We start from the raw sequence: 25,449 nt of genomic DNA, 5'->3' as shown, positions 1-25,449 counted from the left end.
CAACCTGATGTGGAAAAATTGATTAATGCATTTATTTCTAGTAGATTAGTTTACTGTAATGCACTCTGTGCTAGAACATCCCAACAGTCCCTCAATAAACTTGAGCTGAAACAAAACTCTGCAGCAAAGCTTTTACCTACATAAAATCAAAAGATCCGACCATATGTTTAATGTCTTATACATTTATTTAGCAATTTATGTATTTGCTTTTTGCAAATATATTATCCTCTGTGTTCTTGTGTACTTTATTTGTATCTTACTCCTGAGTTGTGTTTAAATCTTAATATTTGCCACAAATGATTATGCTTTTGTCTACATGGTTCCACTGTAACAGTGGCAGTCTGTTAAATTATCTTTTCCTACTGTTTTCAGAAGTTCACTGACACCTCAGCACAGCTAACTGACCCTGTAAGTTGGGAAAAAACAGATAAGTTTAAAGCCATTATTCATTATTAGTAATTAGTAATGAAACTCTATTTCCTTTCACCCCTTTACAGTCCTTTAATTTCTATGCAGAATTCCCTGATTAAACATGTTTTTTCTCTTTTTTGTAGAGCTTTTATTAGTATGATCAGTCCCTCCTTTGCATAGGTCATATATTTTTTATAGTATCATTTATGTAGAGTAAAAGACTCATCATTTGTTGTAATCATTGCTTTTACACAAACTCTTTTAAAAGGAAATTGTAAATTCAAGTGTTTAAAGCCAAAACATTAGTTTTTGATAAAACCCTAAATGTTTTCAAATTGATAATTAAATTTTAAAATATATTTGTATTATTTTTTATTTATTTAAATGTAGAGATTTTGACAAAATCAAGAGTTTTACACATATTTGGTAATACAGCATTTTTTGCTTGCTGCATTGATGTTTAAATAACAAATAATTAAAGTACGTAATTTGTACCACAATGCTGGTTACAATGAGTTTCCTTTGCAGGATGGCTGGGCACACCCTTCGAGATTGGGTGAGGAGCTCAGAGTAGAGTCGTTTCTCCTCCACGTCGGAAGGAGCCAGCTGCAGTGGTTGATCATCTGTTCCAGATGCCTCCTGGTCGCCTCCCTCCGGAGGTGTTCCAGGCATGTCCTACGGGAGGACATGTGGAAGGCCCAGGACAAGCTTGAGGGACTATGTGTCCAAGCTGGCCTGGCGTCCCCTCGGGGCCCCCCTAGAGCAGCTGGAGGAGTTGTGTGTGGATCAGGAAGTCTGGGAATCTCTGCTTAGACTGCTGCCTCCGCGACCTGGCCCCGGATAAAGCAGAAGAAAAAAGAAGGATGGATGGAGACCGTTTTAAAAAGCACTTTTTTTCCTGGAGGCTGAACCCAGTCCAAACTTAGTGCCACTACATAGTGGTAATGTTCATTCAGGTTGCAAATATATCCCTATTTTTTATATTTTGTCATTAGAAGCATTTTGCTGTTGCTATTCCAGGTTTATGCTGTTCTTTGGTGGATTGGTCCATACAGGAAATTGCTATATTTCTATTTGGGGATTTCTGGTGTTTTGGGCTTCATTTGTAAAAATTTTGACCCATTTTAATCTTTTCAGTCAAAGTTAAACAAGAAAATAAACAGAGCTTAGAGTGAAACGTGTCCATAACAAATTGGTGGTTTCTTCGAGTTGCAGTCAAATTAAGGCCATTCACTTCTAGAGCCAGTATTTTCTGCACACTCAAACACACACACTCACATGACTGTTGAATTTACTACTATTAAACTGAAAATGGGGAAGAGAGATGCTGTAATGCACAAGAACACCCACTTCATTCTCCCCTCCTTCTTCTCTGAGGTCCTCTTTTCTGCACTTAGTCCACCAAACAGCCTTCCACTTGTTAAGTCATGCTGACTGGATCTTGGACTTATTGCTCAGCTATGCAATAGAGCAGAGGATTATCCAAGCACTACAACAAAGATCTGGAATTCTACTTTCTTCATTCACCGGCCTGACTGACAGAGAGAAACTAAGCTCTTTCATCCTTTTAAACAATTTTTCTATATCTGTTTTTTGTGTAACTACTCTTCAGCATGACCTTGTTATCAGAGGACCAGTCTGCAAGGCCCCAGCCCTGTATGCTCTCAGAACCGGGTAAACATATTACCACGTCTGTGCAAGAGTCTACAACGGACTACCCCTGTTCCAAAGAAGACTACATAAACAGTGGCGACAGTGATGTATTTGGAGTTGTTGAGCCGCCCAGACGCTCTCTAGGTCGTCTTATCCTCCACAGCCTGGTGATGTTTGGTCGGGAGTTCTGCTATGCTGTTGAAGCAGCTTTTGTGACACCGGTGCTGCTGAGTGTGGGTCTACCTCGCAGTTTGTACAGCCTCGTGTGGTTGATCAGCCCCATCCTTGGGTTTCTGCTGCAACCCATTATCGGCTCGGCCAGCGACTACTGTCGCTCGCCCTGGGGACGGCGGAGGCCTTACATCCTGGTCCTTGGCATCATGATGCTGATAGGGATGAGCATGTTCCTGAATGGAGATGCTTTCATTTCAGGTGAGGGATGCGGATGTATGGTGGATTTGATTTGTCTCCTGAGTACAGAGAACACACCAACACCTGCTGTTAATCATAGCTGATATTTTTTAACCAGTCCAACTCCTATCTTTCCTGCTGGGAGATTTTTTAGCTTAAGTCTAAACAAAAAACAAAACAAAAAAAACATACACTTCTGTTTTAAAGTTGTGATTGAAGGTGGATGTTTTACAACCGTAAGGTGACCTGAGCCGATGTCCCCTAAATCAGATATATTATGAGGCAGAGTAGAGAGAATGTCATCTAATTTGAATAGAGATAGAGACTTTGTTTTGATTAGAATCAGTCAGGCTCCAGTTCAGTTTCATAGAACTGGTGACCTTACTTTTCCTTTAAAAAGAAATTGATTTTATTTATTTTAAGACAGCCCACTTGAGCTTTTTTTCTGAGAAAGTTTCTCAAGTTGCCGAGTCTGACAGCTCTTCTTTCCTGCTTTTTCCAAGATCATTGAGGGTTTACCTTTACAGCTCAAACATTGATTCAGTACCAGAGAAAAATTGCCTCAGGGGTTAAAAACAAGGGGTCAGAGTCAATTTACCACTTCACCTTTTTCAATCCCCATGTCATAAACCCACATTGCTACTTCTACCCTTCTTGTTTTGACCCTATATACATAAACAAGCCATTGTATACCTATCTATCTAAGACATCGCTCCTCAGTTTAGTTCTACTTTATTTTTTTTAAGTAATGGTAGTGATAAATATAAATAAGTTTCAATTTATCTTATCCTATTTTTTTCCCTTTTTTTCAAGATTTATAACCTCCCCAAAACATGTCTTAATTATCCCCAAGCATAAATGTATAATTGAGTTATACAAATATAGAATAGAGTAGATTTGAAAAACTTTTATAGTCATATAAACTAAGTGATGAAATATCATCGTTCATTAATTTCCATTAAATTATCCAGTTCCTGATATGAACCTTTACTGATGTTGTTTGGATAAACTAATTAAACCAGCATTTCACTCAGGCTTATAGTAAATGCCTCTCTAATTGCCTACCATCATGTTTTACTTCTGTGTGTTTTGTTCTTACTGTTGCGGGAGAAAAAAAACAAAAAAACATTTGAAATGTGGTTTGCTGGTTTGTTATTTTCGGGTTTTAATCTTACTTCTTCCATTTATTTAAAGACTGGAGAACCATTTGAAACTTGAGTCTTTATTTGTTTACACTAATGAGCTTTATTTTTTTCACTAAAAAGTATTTTGATTAAAAGGGTGGGAATTCAGATTTGTTTTGATCTGTTTTCTAAAAAAGAAATGTATTTTTTGTTGCCTTTCAGACACTCTTAGAGTGTTGTATTGATTTAGTTCACAACATGGTCAAAATTCCTTTCAGTCACAATGTTGTTCTCTTAATTGTATCTGCGCAGAGTAATCTTAAAAACCCAGTTTTCCTTTTTTTTAAACACATCTTGTTCTTTAAGGCCTTGGATTGGGTTTACAGGTGACTTTAAGGGATTAAGAAGTTAATGGGGAGTGTAGAGCAAAGACAAGCAAATTAACTGAGCACTCTGAGTTCCCTCTTTGCTAAAATGACAAAAAGTTTGAGGTTGGTAACTATACATCAGATACAGATTTCTGTAAGAATAATAGGCCAGTTGTTAGCTGGTTCTTTTTAGGAAGTTATGTTGAAAAATTAGGTTTCCCTATTGCTTGTTTTTTGTGAAATTTGCCCAAAGATTTCCCAAATCTTGTGCAGAATTAATTCCCAGTCCAGATATGTTCATAAAATATGCGGTATGTTTTTCCCAACTTCTCATAAGCATAAATGTTTTCACAAAGAGAATGAAGGTGTCATACATCTTAAAACCTATGTTTAGATATACTCAGGTCATTGTATTTAGTTCAGATATTTTTAAAAGTAGATAATGAAATGTAGCCTAGATTTAATTAAATAAAAAATAAAAAAACAAAGAAAACAGCGATGAAAATGTTCTTTAATCTAACTGTAACAGCAGATTCTAACTTTAGCATAATTATCAGCTAAAGGTTCACCAGTGGATGTATTCTCATGGCGCTTACAAGTAGTTGGATCTTGTCTGTATCAATCATTTTATTGCAAAATGGTTCCAAATATACTTAAAAAAAGTTTTATATGTGAAATGTACTCTGGGGTTGCTTATATAAAACGTTTAGCTAACGTTTAATTAACCGTCATGCACCCTTTTGTGATTCCCAAAAAGTTTTTCACAGCAAACATGCAAGAATGCAAATGCGTGCTGCATTTACTCAGACATTTGGACAAACATTTTTAACGAGGCGTCTCAAAGGTGAAAAGCCATCGGAGTTTGCTTTGTCATAAGCAGTGCTGAGGAAACCTGAGAGTTCAAAAGGATGAAAATATTAAACTTGGCTGAGATTAAACACTATAGCCAGTCCTTACACGTGTTATCAAAAGCTGTTTAACCAGAGAACAACAGAAGGTTCTGCAGAGTCACAACAACAGGGGAAATAGCTTTAGACACAGTTGTACATGTTCTAAAAGAAGCAGACAATGCTTGTTACATGGCTACTGGGGCTGTTTGTGTTGTCATTCTGTCCTAGTTTTACACACTGTTATGGGGAGTCATTGGGACCTGCTGCAATCAAATACTACAGACTAGCAGCCACTGAGTGTCCATCTTTTCTTTTAGTCAACATTTTTTCGGAAATGTATTGTAGCAAATTAGTTAAAGTTATAGTTTAGTCTATTATATTATAGTCTATTATTTCCCTTTATAGACTCAGACTGCATTCATTGACAGATCCCAACTGCATCTCATGTACATATTTTCTAATTTATATCTTCTATAAAAGCCGTCCATTTTTCTTCTTTAAGTTTAATATTCAACTTTTCCTCTAAGGGTGTGTGATATTTTATATTTTGCTTCTGAAGGTGTTTTATATTCTTTAAATATGGTATTTATGATCTTAATAAGTATTATAAAGGCTATGATATAGATTTTGATGCTTAATATTGTCATTTTGTTGTCTTCACAATAAATACAAAGAAAAATGCCAATCCTTAACTCTTAGAACTTTGTTGATATAAGTTTTTGTGTGAAAAAGATAACCAAACATTAAACAACTTAGTAAACTGTTCAATTTTGAGTGATGAGCTGCTTCCTGTGTTTCTTTCAGCACTGGTCAGCAACAGGTCATTAAGGAGCATTTGGGCCATCGTCGTGGTGATGTTCGGGGTGGTGTTGTTTGACTTTGCTGCAGATTTCATCGACGGGCCCATCAAGGCCTACCTGTTTGACGTGTGCTCTCATTCTGACAAGGAGAGGGGTCTGCACTATCATGCTCTGTTTACAGGTATGCCTCATGTAGACACACAGAGCTTTACTTTGTCACTCACTACTTTGGAGATTTCAATGTTACCTACATATTATCCAACAAGGTAAGTTGTGGCATCTGCTTTTTTACCTTCACTGTTATGGAAGTGTGTTCTGTGATACCTTCTTGGGTTATTTTAGCCTCCTGCATTACTCATGCAACTCCGGTGGTGAATTGAGCCGTTTGAGCATTCATGGCAGCGATTCAGGAGAATTTGCTTTGGATCTGTGCTGTGACTGAGTAGGTGGAGCAGAAGTGACTGATGAATATTTATAAGATTTTTTTTTTCCAACAAATGGAGCTAACATGTAAACACATAAAATGGCAAGTCAAACTGTGGGTGAGCTGTCCAGCTGATTTCATGGAAAGCAAATGGCTAAAGCGATTAAATTGACATCGAGTAAAGTACATTTTGTGTTGAAGGACAATATAACAGCTTTTTTAAGGAAACAGTGTCTGTGAATTTGCTATCTTTGACTGTTAAAGCAAAAATTCAAATTTTATTTTGCGCTACCAAAGTAGCTTGTCTATATTTACTGCCCATATATCTTTTAGGACTTTTTTCTTTTTTTGCTTCCACTTCAGAACAATTTAATTATTAATTACATAAATTTAAATAAACTTGTTAAGAATTAAGGAAAAGCATAATACTGTAAAAACTGAAATAATTTGAATTGTTTAAACAAATAGTAAGAAGTATCCTTATATGAATTGTGTTAAATTTTTGTATAAACTATTGAACAATAGAGTGAAGTTTGGTTGAAATAAGAGATAAATATTTGGATACGATCACAAATCTTAAAGTGGGATAATTCATTCTCGCATACATTGTAGAACCTGGACTTGTTTTCACACTAAATCTGGGAAGCGCCAAAACATTCCAAAAGAAACCTAAAAAAAAAAAAAAGGGAAAAATAAAACATGATCAAGAAAATAGCCATGCTCTAAATGCCAGGGGGTAAAATGATGTGTTTGGTGTGAGCGTCAGTGAAGCGTTCAGCTGCCAGCAGGCACCGGCTGGTGTGAGCATGCGAGTCAGGCAGTAATCTGGCCCTGAGCTCGTCATGTGCTAGAGTCATGGGTATAAGCTGGGAGGAACACAGGCCAAGCACATGACTCTCGAGACCCTGCGTTGCCACTGCTGGAATGTAAGATTTGAGGAAGAAAGGGCAAAATGATGATTTTTTTATGTTTAGTTTGATTTCATTTCCATATTCAGGAGTGCCACACTTCTATTATTGCCCTTGTGCAGAAGTGGGCAGACATCTTTTAATTATCTTTAAAGCTGGGGTTCTAAAGACCACATTAATCAAAGCAGATAAATGATTACTGGCACAAGCTGGGTGTTACCAAAAGCTCCAGACAAAGTCGCTTCGAATGAGACACAATACTGGGATGGGTTAAACAGTAATTAGTTTCCATCATTACAGCAGTGAGAAATTATCACAAAATGTAGTTATTTTAAGATACTCAATAAAACACATTGCGTTGGGAATAAGCATGAAAAATGTCTGTAAAGTCTTGTTGTAATGCTTGAAGTGGAACTGAAATAGAAAATATGTAGAAATAATGATCAATTTGTTTTGGAAAAACACCCTAGAATCAATTCATCAATTCATCAAGAATCAAGAATTCAAGACACATTTAAATAACATGTTTGTTTTTATTTATTTTTTTTTTTTTTAGAGTGGTATCATAAATATATAAAGTGCCTTGCAAAAGTATTCAGCCCCCTTGAACTTTTTGACCTTTTGTCAAATTTCAGGTTTTAAACATTAAGATAAGAATTTTAATTCTTTGTGAAGAATCAAGAAGAAGTGGGACACAATTATGACATGGAACGAAAGTTTTTGGATATTTGTTTTTTTAACAAATAGAAAAAAAACTGAAGAGTGCGGCGCGCAAAATGAATCGGCCCCTTCATTCTTGAGACACAAACTGTTACGACCCGGCTTGACTGGTCGCAACAAAAACTGAGGGGACACGGAAACAGGCAGTACTTTAAGCCTATAAAAGGCATTTATTTAGCAGAATCAAAAGAATGAACTAAATGTAGGCATCAGACGGCAGCTCGGATGGGGCGATCACGCCTGGTCCCTCCACACCAGGAAGTCGGGACCCCAACCTGGTCCAAACTGGACTGCTGTCTGCGGCGTGCTTGCTTCAACCAGGAGACGCGCCTCTCAAGCAGGGAACACACATGCTCTAAATGGAACGGCGCTCCTTAAGTATCAACCAGGTGGCCGCATAATGGAAGCGCCTCCCACCTAGAAGACCTTAATTGATAGTGTTAATTTAGGCAGTTAACACATATGCTCACCCGACAGCACAGCAGGGCTGTCACACCCCCGCCCATAAAAAAAGCAGGTTCTATATGGAACCCTGCTCCAAATTCACCAACCGTGTAGTAAACCCGGCCACCCTTAACGTATTTCTCTTACCCACAATGTATTCGGATTCGTTTAATGTACAGATTTCTTCCTCTGCTCGCTCTCTAGGCCAGCAACTGGTGTACTCAGAAGCTTCTTAAAGGCACATAGAAAAGAAACAGGGACAAAACAAGCACAAAAAAACACCACATGCTAAAAAAGTGGAGCGCGAGATAACGCATCAACTATGACGTTGTCTTTTCCTTTAATGTAATGAATATCCAGATTGTAGGACTGCAGGAACAATGACCAGCGAATCAAAAGCTGATTTGGACATTTCAGGGAAGACAGGAACGTCAACGGATTATGAACTGTAAACACCACGATGTTAGCGCCACACAAACATATGGATGAAGGTGCTCTGGTCAGATGAAACCAGAATCGAACTTTTTGGCAAAAATGCAAAATGTTATGTTTGGTGTAAAAGCAGCTCATCACCCTGAACACGCCGTCTCCACTGTCAAAAGTGGTGGTGGCAGCATCATGGTTTGGGCTTGCTTTTCTTCAGCAGGGACATGGAAGATTGTTCACATTGATGGGAAGTCTGCAAAAGACCTGAGACTGGGACAGAGATTTATCTTCAACAAGACGATGATCCAAAACATAAAGCAAAATCCACAATGGAATAGTTCATAAATGAATATATATCCGGATGTTAGAATGGCCAAGTCAAAGTCCAGACCTGAATCCAATCGGGAATCTGTGGAAAGACATGAAAACTGCTTTTCACAAACGCTCTCCATCCAACCTCTCTGAGCTCCAGTAGTTTTGCAAGTAAGAATGGGAAAAAAAAATTCAGTCTCTCAATGTGCAAAACTGATAGAGACATACCCCAAGCAACTTGCAGCTGTAATCGCAGCAAAAAGTTGCGCTACAAAGTATTAACTGCTGAGGGCTGAATCATTTCCCACACGCAATTCTTCATTTTATTGGTTATAAAGTTTGAAATATCCAATCAATTTTGTTCCACCTCATGATTGTTTCCAACTTGTTGCTGATTCTTCACACAAATTACTTGTCATGATGTTTTTAAGGGATCTGACCCACATGCAGCAAACCACTCATAGAAACCAGAGTAAATGTTTAACAGGTTATTATTAATAGGTTATTAGAGGTCCAAGATGGGTAGGATTCAGGTGAACTCAGAGAGCTGGTGAACTGGAACTGGAAGTAAGAAGGGAAGTTCACAGAGGTTAGTTCAGGGTCCGTGGGAACTTTGAACGATGTCTTGCAAAACAGAGATAAACGGGACTCAAATTATGCAGAGAAAGTTTTCTTCCCAGAATCCAGTCAGTGTGGGTTTTTCCAGAGAAAGAGGGGCTTGTTGGAGGGCAGACAGGTTTTGGTTAGGTTGGTTACTGAGGAGCAATGGAGCGGACTGCCACTTAGATTTCCAGGAGTACTTGAACGGGACCTGTGGAGATAAATCCCCTGCTCAGTGTGAAGTTAAAACAAATCCTTCCATGGGGGAGAAGGCCAAAAAATCCAGTATGTAGGATGACTTCCTGCCGAAAGACAAAAGACAAAAACAACGTTAGAACTCAGCGAAACAAAGACTCAGTAAGACTCAGCTAAACTCAGCTTGGCTAGAGTACCCCAAACTGGCAAACACTCTGGGGTCGAGGTAGTGACAGTCCGCCGCTCAAATACTCCTCATTGATGAGCCAACCAGCTGCAGGTGTGCAGGAGGACCAACGAGGACAGGGTACCACCTGGTGGTGGGGGGAGAGAAGAAAACCAAAAACACAACCCACACAAACTGGATTCCTAAAATTATTATTTTATATCTTTATGTTTAAAGCTTGAAATGTGGCAAAAGGTAGAAAAGTGCAAGGTGGACCGAATACATACGCAAGACACAGTAAGTGTGAAGTTAAATATAGCTACTTAAAATACATTTTCCTTCTTGGTTATCATCTTTGCTTGAGAAGAAATGCTTCACTTTTTTAGAGTTTTCAACATAGCCATATTTTGGATGAATGCTTATAAACTTCTAACTTGCTTAGACAAGGCTGGTTTTTAAACCCAAAACGTTTTTACAAAACAAAACTCTTAAACAGGTTTTGAACATATTTAGGCAACATTTCTGGATTGAACATGTTTCCTGATCTAATATAATGATTTGGTTTTTTCATTAGATGTATTTTAAGTAAATCAGTATCATTTACAGAAATAAAGACTTTAAAACTTCACTGTTTGTAATTAATTTAGATAACATTTTCCACATAGAGAATTGATTTTTAAATTGAAATTAGTTTTAGTTCTAATTAACAAAATATCACTGTAATTAATTTACTAAATGAGAATTTACTAAAAATTTTAAATTATATCCTTACATGATTTTCTTCTTATTAATTGGTATTATTAGTATTATATATATTATGTTTGGCATACCTTTAATACTGTCATAACAAACATGTATAATCTTCTTAGAAAACAACAACAAAAAAATCTATGTTGACATTATATATTATTATTATATAAGTGTTGACCAGCATTGGAATGTTTTTGATGTTTAAACAATTTGATGATAAGCTCTAAATATTTTAAGTGGGAAGATCAAATCTTTAACCATCATAATTAATTTGGGAAATATTGCTTATAATTACACTCAGGAAAAGAAACACATGTTTCTAGAATTTAAATTTTACTTTGAATTTAAATCTTCCAAGAGTAGGAATAATATTGGGGGGAGTTTTATGCATTGCCAATTTCATTCAGGCAGTCGGTTTGACCTAGGCCTTTTTTAAAGATACAAAACACAGCTCCCCTATTCCCTTTCAGCATATACCGCCGCCTGCTTGAAACTGCCTCTGTTCAGAACCTTCCATAGCCAGCATCCAATTATGGTCTCTAAGGTCAGAGGTTGTTTCCTCATGCTTTGGCTTGGCTTGTTGGAAGGCATGTCCAGCTGGTGAAAATGCTCCTCCTTTCATGACACATTGACCCATATGGACAAGTAGCATTGAGGATGAGAATGCCAAACTCAGCCTTATAATCTGATGAATAGTTCAACATTTACAAGTTACTTTTAGTCAGAAAGATAGCAAGGAGAATAACATTTTTTGGAGATGCCTTAGAAATTATTGTGGGATACAGTTTTCAGACTAACTGATGTGAAAGGATAGCATTGATGCTTGCATCACTTAGAAAAGGTGTTATAAGCTGCTTTTAGAGAAATTTGACCCAATTTGACCTCATCCAACAGGTTCTGTTTAAGTTCTTATATGTTTGCCTGGTGACATTGAACCAAAGGAATGTAGATAATCATAGTCGATTTATAGTTGAACACAGGTTTACTCATCTCTTCACATCTATAATATCTTTAGACCAGGGTAATTTGGATTTGGATAGCCTTCTTCGCTAAATAAACAAAACTATCTTTGAAATTACTTTTTGTGTTTACTGAGGTTATCTTTTCCAAATCCAGTTTGATTATCTGAGACATTTAAGTGTGACAAAAAATATCTGTAGTGCAGCAAATCAGTTTTCAAATACTTCTTTGACACATACGGTTCAACTCTAACAAGAAAAAATAAATGAGGCAGAGCAAAATATGAAGCGGACCATAAAAAGGGAAGGTGTCAGAGGAGGATATGAGCTGACAGGGAAGGAGTGGAACACATCAGCTAAATACACACAGAGGAGGGGGGCTGTAATGGCAAACAGGTGCGTCTAATTAAACAGGAGAAAGCTCCTGAAGTGGGCAACAAAAAGAAGCTTCCTCTCTGCTTACATTTGGTAAAATATCAGAACATGTGTGCAGAGTAATGCAGCAGATCTCATTAATATGGTCTTCTTAATCCAAGTTTGGTGATTTAATTTACAAGCTTGATAGAACACATATTAAAAAGGTAAAATGCTTTTCTGTGTTAAATCGATGTAACACGTTTCCTCTAAACAAAAAAGTAATTTATACGCTTAAGCAACTCACTTGACAGATCAAGAACACATTATGTAATTAAACTGTCATATTTTAAGATAAAAATAGAATGAGCGAGGGTTTATTTACCTTATTTTCCACAGTGTTCACCTCTATAATCCTACCTTGCTGAAAAACAAGAGCAATAGCTTTGGTCCAAGTCCTGGTGGTGATCCACTCTGACTATACAGGTGCTGGTCATAAAATTAGAATATCATGAAAAAATAGATTGATTTCAGTAATTCCATTTAAAAAGTGAAACTTGTATATTATATTCATACATTACATACAAACTCATATATTTCAGATGTTTATTTTGTTTAATTTTGATGATTACAAATGACAACAAATGAAAATCTCAAATTCATCATATCAGAAAATTAGAATATTACTGAAGACCAATAAAAACAAAGGATTTATAGAAATGTTGGCCAACTGAAAAGTATGAACATGAAAAGTATGAGCATGTACAGCACTCAGTATTTAGTTGGGCCTCCTTTGGCCTGTATTACTGCAGCAATGCGGCGTGGCATGGAGTCGATCAGTCTGTGGCACTGCTCAGGTGTTATGATAGCCCAGGTTGCTCTAATAGTGGCTTTTAGCTCTTCTGAATTGTTGGGTCTGGTGTATTGCATCTTCTTCTTCACAAAACCCCATAGAAAATCTATGGGGTTAAGGTCAGGAGAGTTTGCTGGCCAATTAAGAACAGGAATACCATGGTCCTTCAACCAGGTACTGGTAGCTTTGGCACTGTGTGCAGGTGCCAAGTCCTGTTGGAAAATGAAATCTGCATCTCCAAAAAGTTGGTCAGCTGCAGGAAGCATGAAGTGCTCTAAAACTTCCTGGTATGTGGCTGCGTTGACCCTGGACCTCAGAAAACACAATGGACCAACACCAGCAGATGACATGGCACCCCAAACCATCACTGACTGTGGAAACTTTACACTGGACTTCAAGCAACGTGGATGAAGTGCCTCTCTTCTTTTCCTCCAGACTCTGGGACCTTGATTTCCAAAGGAAATGCAAAATTTACTTTCATCAGAGAACATGACTTTGGACCACTCACCAGCAGTCCAGTCCTGTTTCTCTTTAGCCCAGGCAAGACGCTTCTGACGCTGTCTGTGGTTCAAGAGTGGCTTGACACAAGGAATGCGACAGCAGAAACCCATGTCTTTCATACGTCTGTGTGTGGTGGTTCTTGAAGCACTCACTCCAGCTGCAGTCCACTCTTTGTGAATCTCCCCCACATTTTTGAAGGGGTTTTGTTTCACAATCCTCTCCAGGGTGCGGTTATCTCTCTTGCTTGTACACTTTTTTCGACCACATCTTTTCCTTCCCTTCGCCTCTCTATTAATGTGCTTGGACACTGAGCTCTGTGAACAGCCAGCCTCTTTAGCGATGACCTTTTGTGTCTTGCCCTCCTTGTGCAAGGTGTCGATGGTCGTCTTTTGGACAACTGTCAAGTCAGCAGTCTTCCCCATGATTGTGTAGCCTATAGAACTAGACTGAAAGACCATTTAAAGGCTTTTGCAGGTGGTTTGAGTTAATTAGCTGATTAGAGTGTTGCACCAGGGGCCATCAATTTTGAACCTTTTCACAATATTCTAATTTTCTGATATGATGAATTTGAGATTTTCATTTGTTGTCATTTGTAATCATCAAAATTAAACAAAATAAACATCTGAAATATATGAGTTTGTATGTAATGTATGAATATAATATACAAGTTTCACTTTTTAAATGGAATTACTGAAATCAATCTACTTTTTCATGATATTCTAATTTTATGACCAGCACCTGTAATTGCTCAGGCATTTTTTTGAATTTTTCACTTTATCTAGTTGCTTTTTAATGATTTATCCCAGAAAGAAATTTCCCATTCATAGAATGAATATTTAAATATTTTTTTATCTTTTCTTGTTCGCTTCTGTTGCATTATAAATCATGTTTTACTGAATGACCCAGATTTTTGTACTGCACACTGGCTATGGGAAAAGCTTTAAAAAGAAATTATAAAATGGACATTACCTGTAAAAAGATCCCTCGCACGAATTCTCCAGCATGTTATTTAACTTATTTCTTATCCTTATTTCTGTTTTATTATAAATCAGAACTCAATCATAGTTTCATTTAGTCTTGGGATTGCTTTTTGATAGCTTTTTATGAAGTTTCCTCTGGACAGTTTTAAATATTTCCCTTTTTTTTTTGCTGCTTTTTTTACCTTTTCCAATATGCTCTATGGTGGGGCGATTAGGGGGGGAAAAAGCTCACAGTAACACCTGAAAGTGAAACTATTGAAATTTGTATTGATGATACAGAAAATTGAGGGAGATCATAAAATTGGGAGGAGATCAGTAAAGAAGAAGCAACTAAAGTGTTAATCGTAAGTGGCTGATTTTGAAGCTGCAGTTATTTAAATGTAGAAAAATGGCTTTATCTTCCCTGAACTGGCTAAAGAGAGAACTGCACTTAATAAATCAGACATCTGATCATCGTAAACTATTGTATGTGATCCAGTCTGAGTGATGCAAGTATGTGATCAAGTGAAAAGTCTTTTTTTCCAGCTTTGCCTCAGAAAACTGCATTTTCTCTCTGCAAACCAACATGCATTAAGAAAACAACAAAAGGTGTCGACTTTACAGCGCAATAGCTAATTACCACGATCAAGGCTTCCTGTTCAACCCATAAAAGTTCAACTGTTTTCTTCTGAAATGCCCATTAAATTAGCTGTCAGACATTTATTTAACTTCATCTCTACAGGAAAGACTGCAGGAAGAATAAATAATGAAAGCGTTGACGTAGCGACAGATGTGACATTTAAGAAAATACATACCATATGTGTTATTTTCATAGCAGTCTCTTTATGTATTCTTGTTAATTACAATTAGATGACGTCTAAAAAAAAAAAAAAAAAAAAAAATTCCTGAAGGTTTTTTTTTTTTCTTTAAACTCAAATGTCTGTTTTTGTAGCTATATTCCAGCAGCTGCAACACTGGCAGTAAACAAATTTGCGTTTTTTCTGATAAAAATTTCTCAAAACTAGTTTGTCAATAAATGAATAAAAAAAAAAAAACTGGGAAAAAACCCACAAACACACTAATCTGTCGTCAAATTGACAAAAATCCAAAATTTTTCTATTATATAATCAGAGAGCTCATGTATGCCAGCATGATGCTAGTTTATTTTAGGTTAAAGTAAATGTTTTGTTACAAAAATGGCTCTAAAAGGCTTAAATGTCACGTATTATATAACCTAGCAGTAAAATATTGGTTTATTCAACTATTTCCATTTGCTTGTGTTCTGAGCAACGTTCTTTTTTTTAAAGTAAACTTTAAAATAACCTTTTGCTGGTAGATAATATTCATCTGAGTCATGAGAGTCATGAGAGTAAAAGGCTGAGCAGAATATAGAAAATTAGTTGCTATAAATGTACTTTCTAAAAGTACAAAACAACCTCCTCATGGATACAAATTGTTCCATTTCAGGCAAAAAAAAAAAAAAAAAGGAAAGAAAAGAAAGAAAGAAAATGACCAAAGTGCAAAATGTTGAAAGGGGTTATATGATCCAACTGTATGCTATCTTAAATTAAACTGAGTGCAACCACACAAAAATGTTATTTTGTTTTCATTACCGTTTCCTCTAATTCTATATTCTATTAAGAGAATTAACCATAATCTGCACTTCTTTCTCTCCAAATGTTTTCATTTCCAATGAAGCTTAAGGACAGCTGATGCTTTGAGACCCTGTATGTATTAGATACCAGGTCATTTTACAGCTTTGCCATTTTCCCCTTTGGTGGTATTAGTTTCTTTCTATAATGATGGTTCTTTCAAATGCCTTGGAGCCTGTGAAGAGACACCAGGCTTTGATTGAAAAACTGTGCATTCATTAGCAAAACTGCAGCAAGTTGTTCTAGCTTCATCTGCCCTTTATGCTGATTTTACACATGGAAAAACTTTTTCTATTCCAAGAACTTACAACTCAGAAGTTTTCTAATTGAAGTATTACTGGAGTTTCCTCAGCTCTGTCTAATCTCATGCCCTGAAGCAGTTAGAAGTCAAATGGCATGATGGCTATGCAAATTCACAAAAAATAAAGAACATTTCATACTTAGTTTTCTCTGTATTTTTTTTTCCATCTCCAGTAAAAAGTGGCAGTCTTCCACAAAGGGGCATTTTGTACCTGACATATGTGAAATTGTACCCACTGTGACAGCTGGTGATTTAAAGCAATTTTCTATGATAGAGAAATGTGGATTTATGACAGTAAATAATATCTGTTGGATATGTATTTTAGTTTCCTTTGAACCTGTCCCATTACAGAAAAAAATAGCCAAGATAATGATCAGATCTACGATACATGGAAATGGGTTGAAATATGTGAGATTTGATCATTTTATGATTATGTATCCGTAGTCTATGAAATCAATCTCTGAAACAACATGGTTTTAATATATACAATTTTTAAAAAGGGTTTATGTATGTAGTGTTAAGAAAAAAGTAAGTCAAGGGTAAAATAACATTTGCGAAGGAAATAAGGGTCCATATTAGTAGTTTGTTGAATTAATCCATTAGAGGTCAACATCAGAGAGCAGTTTAGCAATAAGACTTTGGAAAACATTTTCTAGAGTGCAGATTGTATTTAGCCTGTTTGTGGTATACACCAAAAACAAACAAACAAAAAAACAATAGCACAAAATACCTATTACATACCAGATGTGATTTTTTGATTAGAATCAACAAAAGTAGTGCCTCTTTTTGTCTTTACTCTTCAGAGTTAAAATGCATGTTTCAGGAATTAGGTAAACAGTTTAAGAAAAAAAAGGACTGCCATTGTTTTCTTGAAATGCTCAGCATATGCTTTTTTTTTTATTCTAAGAAAATGTTTAATATTATCACCTCCTTCTAGGGCTGGATGATATGGCCTAAAGATTTTTTTTTTCCTTCGATTTATGATTCACCCCCCAACCCCCAGAGTAATAATGCATCTACAGAAACACAGAGGAGCCAAAAATGCGGCGTTATAAAAACAAAAACAACAATTTACATTTTTTTAAATCACCTGCAACAAAGAATTATTTCATTGGATCCATTATTTTTGCCCAGGCCTACCTCCTACTGACGCACATAAACCACTACAGTTTCAGTAGCCTGAAAGAAAAACATCAGTTTAAGAAAAAAAAGGTTTTGAAATAGGATAACTGTCCTGCTCAAGTTGGGAATGACAAAGCTTCACTGCCTTCTCTACCTAGAAAGACTTCACAGAAAAGAAAACCTGTTTAGAAGAACTCAGGTCATGTGCCACTTTTTCTTTAAGTTGTTAATCTGAGAATTGCAAACAAGTTCCTGGATGAAAGATCTTTAGATGCTTACTTGTTTAATACTGAAGATGTTGCCCAACAGGAATACAAATTACCAGTGTTGAAACTCCTCTGAAAGAATGTGTACTATAACTTATTTTAAGAATACACTTTAAGAAGCTGCACACTATGAATTATAAAGAATCATTCATTTGACATCATTTACGCTAATGCACTAAAAAGAGACATACAGATACAAACCCTTTATGATATACAATGATCATTAAGTAGTGAAACAGTTTAAATGAGGCCTGCAGTAATGGAGAGTACAACATGCTCCCCATAACAAACTAGTGATAAAAGCAATGAAATCAGTAGAGGTGCAGCTAAAGTGTTATATAAATCCCACATTTAGATTAACGGTTTGTGAGAGGCATGAGATAAAGCCAGCTGGAAGGCATCAGAATAAAACACAAGCATTAAAATGTTCCTCCAGGTTAATGGTGCACTTAACCTTGCTTTTGACCTGTGTATGCCGTGGTGAGTACACGACTCTCTGCTTGGCGCCAAAAATTGCTGCCACTCCAACTGACATGACTATAACTAGTGATCATTTGCATGAAGGAGTTTCTTTTGTGTGTATTAGTGCTGCTGGAGATTTTATTTTTAGCGAACTCACATCTCATGCAGAGCATTTCTTTTTCTTATCTCCATCTGTCTGTATTCAGGACTGGGTGGAGCGTGTGGTTATTTGGTTGGAGCTATGGACTGGGGCCACTCAGCCTTAGGTCGTCTGTTGGGCTCCGAGTACCAAGTCATCTTCTTCTTCTCTGCAATCACCTGGGGCTTTTTCCTCACCGTGCACCTGTTTAGCATTCCAGAGACACCTCTTTCCAAGGAGCCTTCAGTGTCTGATTCCTCGTCTCCAAGTGCTCTCCGTTTACTGGGCTCCCATAGCAATGGTTACGGAGCCCTTGGTAAAGAGCCAACCTCTCCTGCTGTCCAAATATCTGCCTCAGACCTCAGGCCAAGATCCTTTTCAACTTTGGGCGAAAGGCCGAGATCTTATTCAGCTCTGGGCGAAAGGCCGAGATCCTTCTCAGCTCTGGGAGAAGCTAATTCTGTGACATCAAGCGCCAAGCAGCCAAACAAGGTAGGTGATTGCTTAGTTCCAGCTAAGGTCACAACTGAGTTTTACTTTTTTAAGAGTCCATTTTATTTGATATGCTAAGAAAACTGAGTCCCCAAAAAGTGTTTCATGTGTGTCGATAACATCTAAGATTTAAATAATTACTGGTCTGTTCTGGTTTTTGCTTTAAAGGAAAAGTCTGTTCACATTCAGAATAGAAACTTCTGAAAGCACTTTAAGTATGAAATCATTACATACTTTTCAATAAATGATAAGTGTTTTTAATTAAGAATAATTCAAAGTGCACTACTGCCACCTACTGGTTTGTAACTTCATGGTGCGGTATTGGCTGTTGAGCAAGTCCCAATGCTGTATCTGGTGTTTGTCACAACGCACTATTATCCATGATGGCGACAACCAGTGCACTATGCGAATCAGACAGTTACAGATTAATACCCGTGCTGCATCATGAATCAGAAACTTGAAATAACAAATTTCTTTTTCACTTTTCAATTCAATTCAGTTTATTTATATAGCGCCAATTCACAACACAAGTCATCTCAAGGCACTTTACAGTTCAACCAAATAATACAGTCAAATTGATTCAAAGTTTTCTATCTAAAGAAAACCAGTTGATTGCAATAACTCAAATACAATCCCTCACACCAAGCATGCTTGTAGCGACAGTGGAGAGGAAAAACTCCCTTTTAACTGATGTATTACAACATCCAACTGCCATGCATGTGGGCACTGTCAGTGTTTAACTATAGCTCTCGTGAATGTCAATGGTGAAGTCTTCTCATAATCTTAAATAATGATTACAGATATATCTAGTAATTCCAATTGATTTTGCTTGTAAAGCGGAGAGAATGACACCAGTCTTGCCGCACCGTGACATTACTGGTGGAATATGTCAGGAGTGAGGTGTTACTATATTTGGGCAAAAATTGCCATTTCCGGACTCAGTGACTCAGTCATGACGAAATATATAGTTTTGATTTTTTTAGTAATTAACACTAAATTCATGAAATCACTGCCGACGTATTATTTTTAGATATAGATAATGATCCATTGGTTATTCCTTAACAGGTGAAATTTGAACATGATCTGCCAAATCTATTTGTGCTCTTTCTTATTGGATCTGAAACATGCAGTTTGCTGCCAATTATTTTACTAAGAACATCAATCCTATATATATATTAACGTTAACTGTTTTTGACAAACATCTTAACACTAGATTGTTATGATTTATGAGATAAAGAAAAAAACTTCACTTTAAAAATCTCATATTTTTTATAGCTGTTTTTGATCCAAGCTAATGCACTAAAAGGCAACAAACTACCCTGAAATAACAGGATGTTGCAGAACATTTCCAGTGACCACACATCTCACCCCTCTAACCTTTATATATTGGTTCTTGGCATTGATTCTAAAATCACACACTATTCTGTTTCTTGAAAACTTGCCAAAAGGAGTCAGTTGTGGCTGAGAGACTTGGAAGAGGTTAGTATTGATCTTGGATCATTGTTTGTGCAGGAGCAGAAGAAGATGACTTTCAGGTCCCTGATGAAAGCTTTCATCAACATGCCAAGCCACTATCGTTGCCTGTGCATCAGTCACCTGCTGGGATGGGCAGCCTTTCTCTGCAACATGCTCTTCTTTACTGATTTCATGGGACAGGTTAGTTTGAGTCAATATCTGTACTTTTTAAGGCAGCTATTTTGGAGAAAGAAAATCAAAACCGCTTTATGAAGAAAGTCCAGGAAAAGTGTGGCAGTTAGCAAAAAAGTGTTCATAGCATGGACATTTTTGGTTAATGTTATTCCAAATGCATTTTACTTTTTTTATTATTATTATCAATAATTAGGGTATAATGATCTGTCTGCACACAGGCTGCTAAACTAATTAAGAGCATAAATAAATGGACTTCTTCAGCAAAACATCTCATTGCTGCCCCTTTATTTTAAAAGCTGCTAAATTCATTAATAACCAAACAGCTGACAATGATAAGCAACCCTCTCTACTACTTAATAAAACAAATGTTTAAGAGCTTCAGATTTTGCTTCTTTAAGTTGTGTAGATATATTCAATCACAGATACATCACTGTGTTAAATATGCCAAAAAACAGTTTATGTCAAATTACAATGTTACTCTTTTTTATAGCTTTTATATTTTGTGTTTGGGGAGTGGCGGCGTAGTGGTTAGGGCATAGAGCTTAGAATCCTGAGGTTCTCAGGTCGAACCCCACTCCCACAGACTGCCACTCTGGCTCCCTAAGCAAGACCCTTAACTCCGCACTGCTCCCCGGGTGCCGCACAATGGCAGCCCACTGCTCGCCAAGGAGATGGGTTGAATGCAGAGGTAAATGTCTCCAATGTAATATCAATAAAGTACAATTTTTATTTTATTAGAATATTTACCAAAAATCTTCCTATATCTATATATACAAATGGAATTTCAAAGACTGATTACCACCAAAATTTGGAATTTATTTCTGTTTCAAAAATTAAATAAATACAAATTCCTGTATTGTTCAACATAAGAAAAATTAGAGTGTGACAAAACAAGTGGACATAAGACATAAAAACTTATACACAGATGCTATTGAAATAGTTTTAAAGTTAACCTTTACAGTAGAGAGAAAATAAAAAGTTGCATTTGATATTTTTTTCTCTAGCCAAAACATTTAAAGCGATATCATGCGCTCAGTTGTCAACTTTTCTTACACATTTAATATTCAATATAATAAGTAATTGAACCTATTTCATGCATCACTAAACTGAACAGTGTGTTTTTCCAAATCAATGCACTTCTCTGCAGATATTTATAACTGCAATTCTTCTCCCTTCTTGTCATGCTTATCTACAGTTTTGTTCCACGGTCTGTCTGCACACAGCCTGCTAAACTACTTAAGAGCATAAAAAATGGACTTCATCAGCAAAACCTTCATTAGTGGGACCATCTTATTACTGCCCCTTTATTTCAACTACTGTTAAATTCATAAACAACCAAGCAGCTGATAATAATAAACAACCCTCTCTACTACTTAATCAACGGGACGTTTAAAAACTTTGTTGTTTCTTTAAGTTGTGTAGATATATGCAATGACTGGTACCTTGCTGTGTTAAATATGCCAAACAACATTTTATGTCAAATTGCAATGATACACTTTTTTAAAGCTTTTATATTCAAAATTTTATGGAGGGATTGTTTTTTTTTAAGACAAAAGAGTAAAGGAGGCACAGCAAATCTTAAATAGGGTGAATAATCTCACAGATTTCAGTGGATTAAAGGGTGATGTTAATGATCTCATACCCCATTTAGTTTGTAGAGCTCATTCTAAATAGGATTAATTTTGGGAGAAGCCAACACTCCACAACTATAGTCAGAGAACAGCTTGTTAAAAAGTTGTAAAAACACTGAGCAACCAGTTGACACATCATTAGACAGATTGATTAGATAATGAATGATCTCCACCACCTGGCTCTTTTCCAAACTGTCCTCTGCAACAACTGAAAGACACTGGAGAGCCAGGCTGTTATATTTTTTTTGGCAGCCTCTCGCAGAGCCTGCTTTCACTGCGAACAAAAGATGCACAGTTTAATTCTTTGTTTAATTGAGCAGATGAAGTGAAAAAGAAAGTAAGAAAATAAATAAATACATAGGATGTCCAAAATTAAGTGAATGCATTTGAGCACAGCTTATTTACAGCCATTGTAAATCTAAATGGCTGCTGTTTCTAATTTAACCCCCACTGACTCAGGACTTTAGAAATGTAGTGATGTGTGGATAATCTATTGTAATAAACTTCAGACAGTGGAGGAAAAAAAAGATTAAAAAATGTGGTGTAATTGTTCTATTGGCTCAAGGTGTTTAATTTAGATGTCAGTTTGCACCGTTCTATTTGGTTTTCAAAAGTGTATTCTAAGGTAGTTTCCTCTGGGTATACAGACTTACCTCCATAGCTCACACTTGTATTTTAGAGTAAGTAGTGTTGGTTGCATAGATTGGTTGCATTATGTCGTATGATATGAACAATAAATGCTCTGTGTCCACTTCTACTTGTGGATCCATCTGATGTAGTGCATGTCTAACATCGGATAGAATAGGTTGGGAAATGATGGGCTTTTTCCTGAGTAAGGTTCACTGAGCTCTATGGCCAATTTGGATCTCATTTTTTGCATAAGCATGACTTGCTTAAATTTTTTTTATTAATTTACATTTTTCTTATAATAATTATATAATAATAATAATTTAACTTTATGAATCTCACACTGGAGAAATTCAGCTCTGCATTTGACCCAACCCCTTGGGGAGCAGTGGGCTGCAATTGTGCAGCACCCAGGGAGCAGCGTGGGGTTAAGGGACCCAGAGTGGCAGACTTTGTTGCAGCTGATATTAGCAATTCGCAAACATATTTTATTTTGTCATTTTGTACACATAAGTGTCAACAAATAAATTTCGTTAAATACAGCTCTCTAGACAATTTCCTATTTTAAAGTGTACTGTAGGTAAGCAGCAGTGATAAAAACATTGTGATGAAAAAAAGTGATGTAAACATATGACTGTATACAGTAGTTACAGTTCCAACATTTCAGCTTTTTTTATATATATGTAACCCATTTTACATAACATTAAGCAGTCATCTCAAACATATCGCAGAAGGAAAATGGTTTAAATTAGGCTATTTATTGATAGTAGTTCTCTCCTCAGAGAGCATCTAGACAATTATTCTAAACAGATTATTCCATTCCTTTTTTTCAGATTGTTTATAAAGGAAATCCTTATGCAGAACACAACTCTACAGCGTATGCCACCTACGAGAGAGGTGTAGAAATTGGCTGCTGGGGACTGTGTATTAATGCGGTGTCTTCTGCTCTTTATTCATGTAAGTGGATGCGCTGGGTGTCTTTGTGCCAAAGTCTGTTTTTTTTTTCTGAACCATAATTAATGAAATCACCATCTATTACCATCCAGACACATGAGAGACAGACTAGGTCATGCACTGAAACAGATAGTAGAGGGCAATCAGACTTTTCCTGTACTTTAGAAGGGGTTTGCAGGTTGAAGCCTCTCATTAACAGGCTCTGCACCATTGATGCTTTCCCAGAGGCAAGCTGAGAACTATGTGTATTAGAATCAAAAAGTAGGTGTGAGGAAGGAAGTATCCATGTAAAATAACAACTACAAAAGGAAGGGGAGATAATGTCCTTGATCTGAAATCTGGTAGAACCATATAATGATGTTATTGCCATGTAACAATGAAAATTGGTTGTTTTTATGGATAGAATAAAGAGTCTTAGTCACCCTTATTTCACAATGCATAGATACTGAATGCATTTCTGTGCAGTAAAATGATTTTTCACATAATCCACCATTTCCTCTGAACAACAAACCTCATGTGCCTGAGCTGTTTACTTATTAAAAGTACCTATTTGTGACACGTGTGGTTGGGTGTTTTTCAGACGTGCAACGTTTCCTGCTTCCATACATCGGACTAAAAGGGTTGTATTTCATGGGGTACTTTGTGTTCGGCATGGGAACCAGCCTAATTGGCCTCTTTCCGGATGTCATTGCCACGCTCATCCTCTGCAGTGTGTTCGGCGTCATGTCCAGCACGCTCTACACAATCCCATTCAACCTGATAGCAGAATACCAGCGAGAAGAGGAGGTATGGGGATGTCTCTAGTTGACGTCTTATCAGCAGGGATATTTTAAATTAGAAGACACAAACTTTTCTGCTTCAACCACAGAATTTTTTTTAATAGTGCAGGATTTCCAGTACGTCCTCTGGTGTTTTATTCCTTCCTAGTTTGTAAGCTTCATTTACAGAGAGATTTATATAAAGAAAGAACTTTAATTACAATAAATGTTTCTTTTTGCTTGTTTTGTTATTTTTTGTGTGCATAAAGGTGTATAAGTTAAAGACAGGGTAAACCACTTATCAGCTAATGTCTTCTAATGGAGCTCTGGTAACAAGGACAAATTTATTTATAACATTTAAACTAGCTTCTTACAAAAGTAGGAATATTTATGACCATTAACAAATGAACTCTTGACTTCAGTAGAATATACACATAATTATGTTTTAACCTTTAATGAAAACTTTGTAATACCCAAAACAGTACATGATTATGATTAATACCAAACAAAGAAAGTTATATTTTTATCTACCTTCTACCCACTAATCAGAAAATTTCTCCCTGCTGTTCTTCCAGGAACAACAAAAGCTTCTAGGGAGCAATAAAAGTCCCAGAGGCACCGGCATGGACTGCGCTGCACTCACCTGTATGGTCCAGCTGGCTCAGATCATTGTGGGAGCGGGGCTCGGAGGTTTGGTCAACGCAGCAGGAAGTGTAATTGTGGTTGTCCTGTCAGCCTCAGCTATGTCTTTAATAGGCTGCATCTTTATTGCTCTCTTTATCAGATATGTGGAATAATACTGCTTTAAATATTAATGGTGCTGTTTTAATAAATAAAAAGTAAAGCCTCTTTCTTATATCGTTAGTCTGTTTCTTCTATGAATAATATATTATATTTGATTGTTTCCCAACATGATGAATGAAATCAACATAAATAGATCTCTTGTTCATCTTTTTCATTTTTACTGTGCTGGCAAATGTGTGAAGAGTCAATGTTTCTTACTGATGTGTCTGTTCTCTTTAATGCCATGTACAATGAAGCTGAAAGCTTGACATGCTGCCTTTAGTCTGAATTCATACACTGAGCTAACTTGATCTAAATGGTATACACCACTAAAGGAGCCAGCCTTGAAGACATTGTTTTGCAAAATACAAAGAGTTCCTTTCA

General features: G+C 36.6%; 1 protein-coding gene across 1 annotated transcript; it reads left to right on the top strand.

Moving 5' to 3' along the window:
* The first annotated feature begins 1,792 nt into the window (after positions 1–1,792).
* On the top strand, positions 1,793–25,449 carry slc45a2 (solute carrier family 45 member 2). Its single transcript, XM_038274905.1, has 7 exons — positions 1,793–2,496; positions 5,662–5,838; positions 18,238–18,662; positions 20,175–20,318; positions 23,404–23,527; positions 24,105–24,310; positions 24,858–25,449. Exons 1-7 carry the CDS (start codon positions 2,025–2,027, stop codon positions 25,077–25,079), a joined length of 1,770 nt encoding a protein of 589 aa, XP_038130833.1. The 5' UTR covers positions 1,793–2,024; the 3' UTR covers positions 25,080–25,449.

The sequence above is a fragment of the Cyprinodon tularosa genome, unplaced genomic scaffold, assembly GCF_016077235.1.
Source record: "Cyprinodon tularosa strain WSP-4 unplaced genomic scaffold, ASM1607723v1 ctg94, whole genome shotgun sequence".
NCBI classification, from domain to species: domain Eukaryota; kingdom Metazoa; phylum Chordata; class Actinopteri; order Cyprinodontiformes; family Cyprinodontidae; genus Cyprinodon; species Cyprinodon tularosa.
This window is presented reverse-complemented; position numbering and strand designations above follow the sequence as displayed.

Coding starts and splice junctions, on each gene's coding strand:
- slc45a2 (XM_038274905.1), top strand. CDS start 2,025: ATGACCTTGTTATCAGAGGACCAGTCTGCAAGGCCCCAGCCCTGTATG. Junction 5,839..18,237: donor CTATCATGCTCTGTTTACAG/GTATGCCTCATG, acceptor GTCTGTATTCAG/GACTGGGTGGAGCGTGTGGT. Junction 24,311..24,857: donor AATACCAGCGAGAAGAGGAG/GTATGGGGATGT, acceptor CTGTTCTTCCAG/GAACAACAAAAGCTTCTAGG.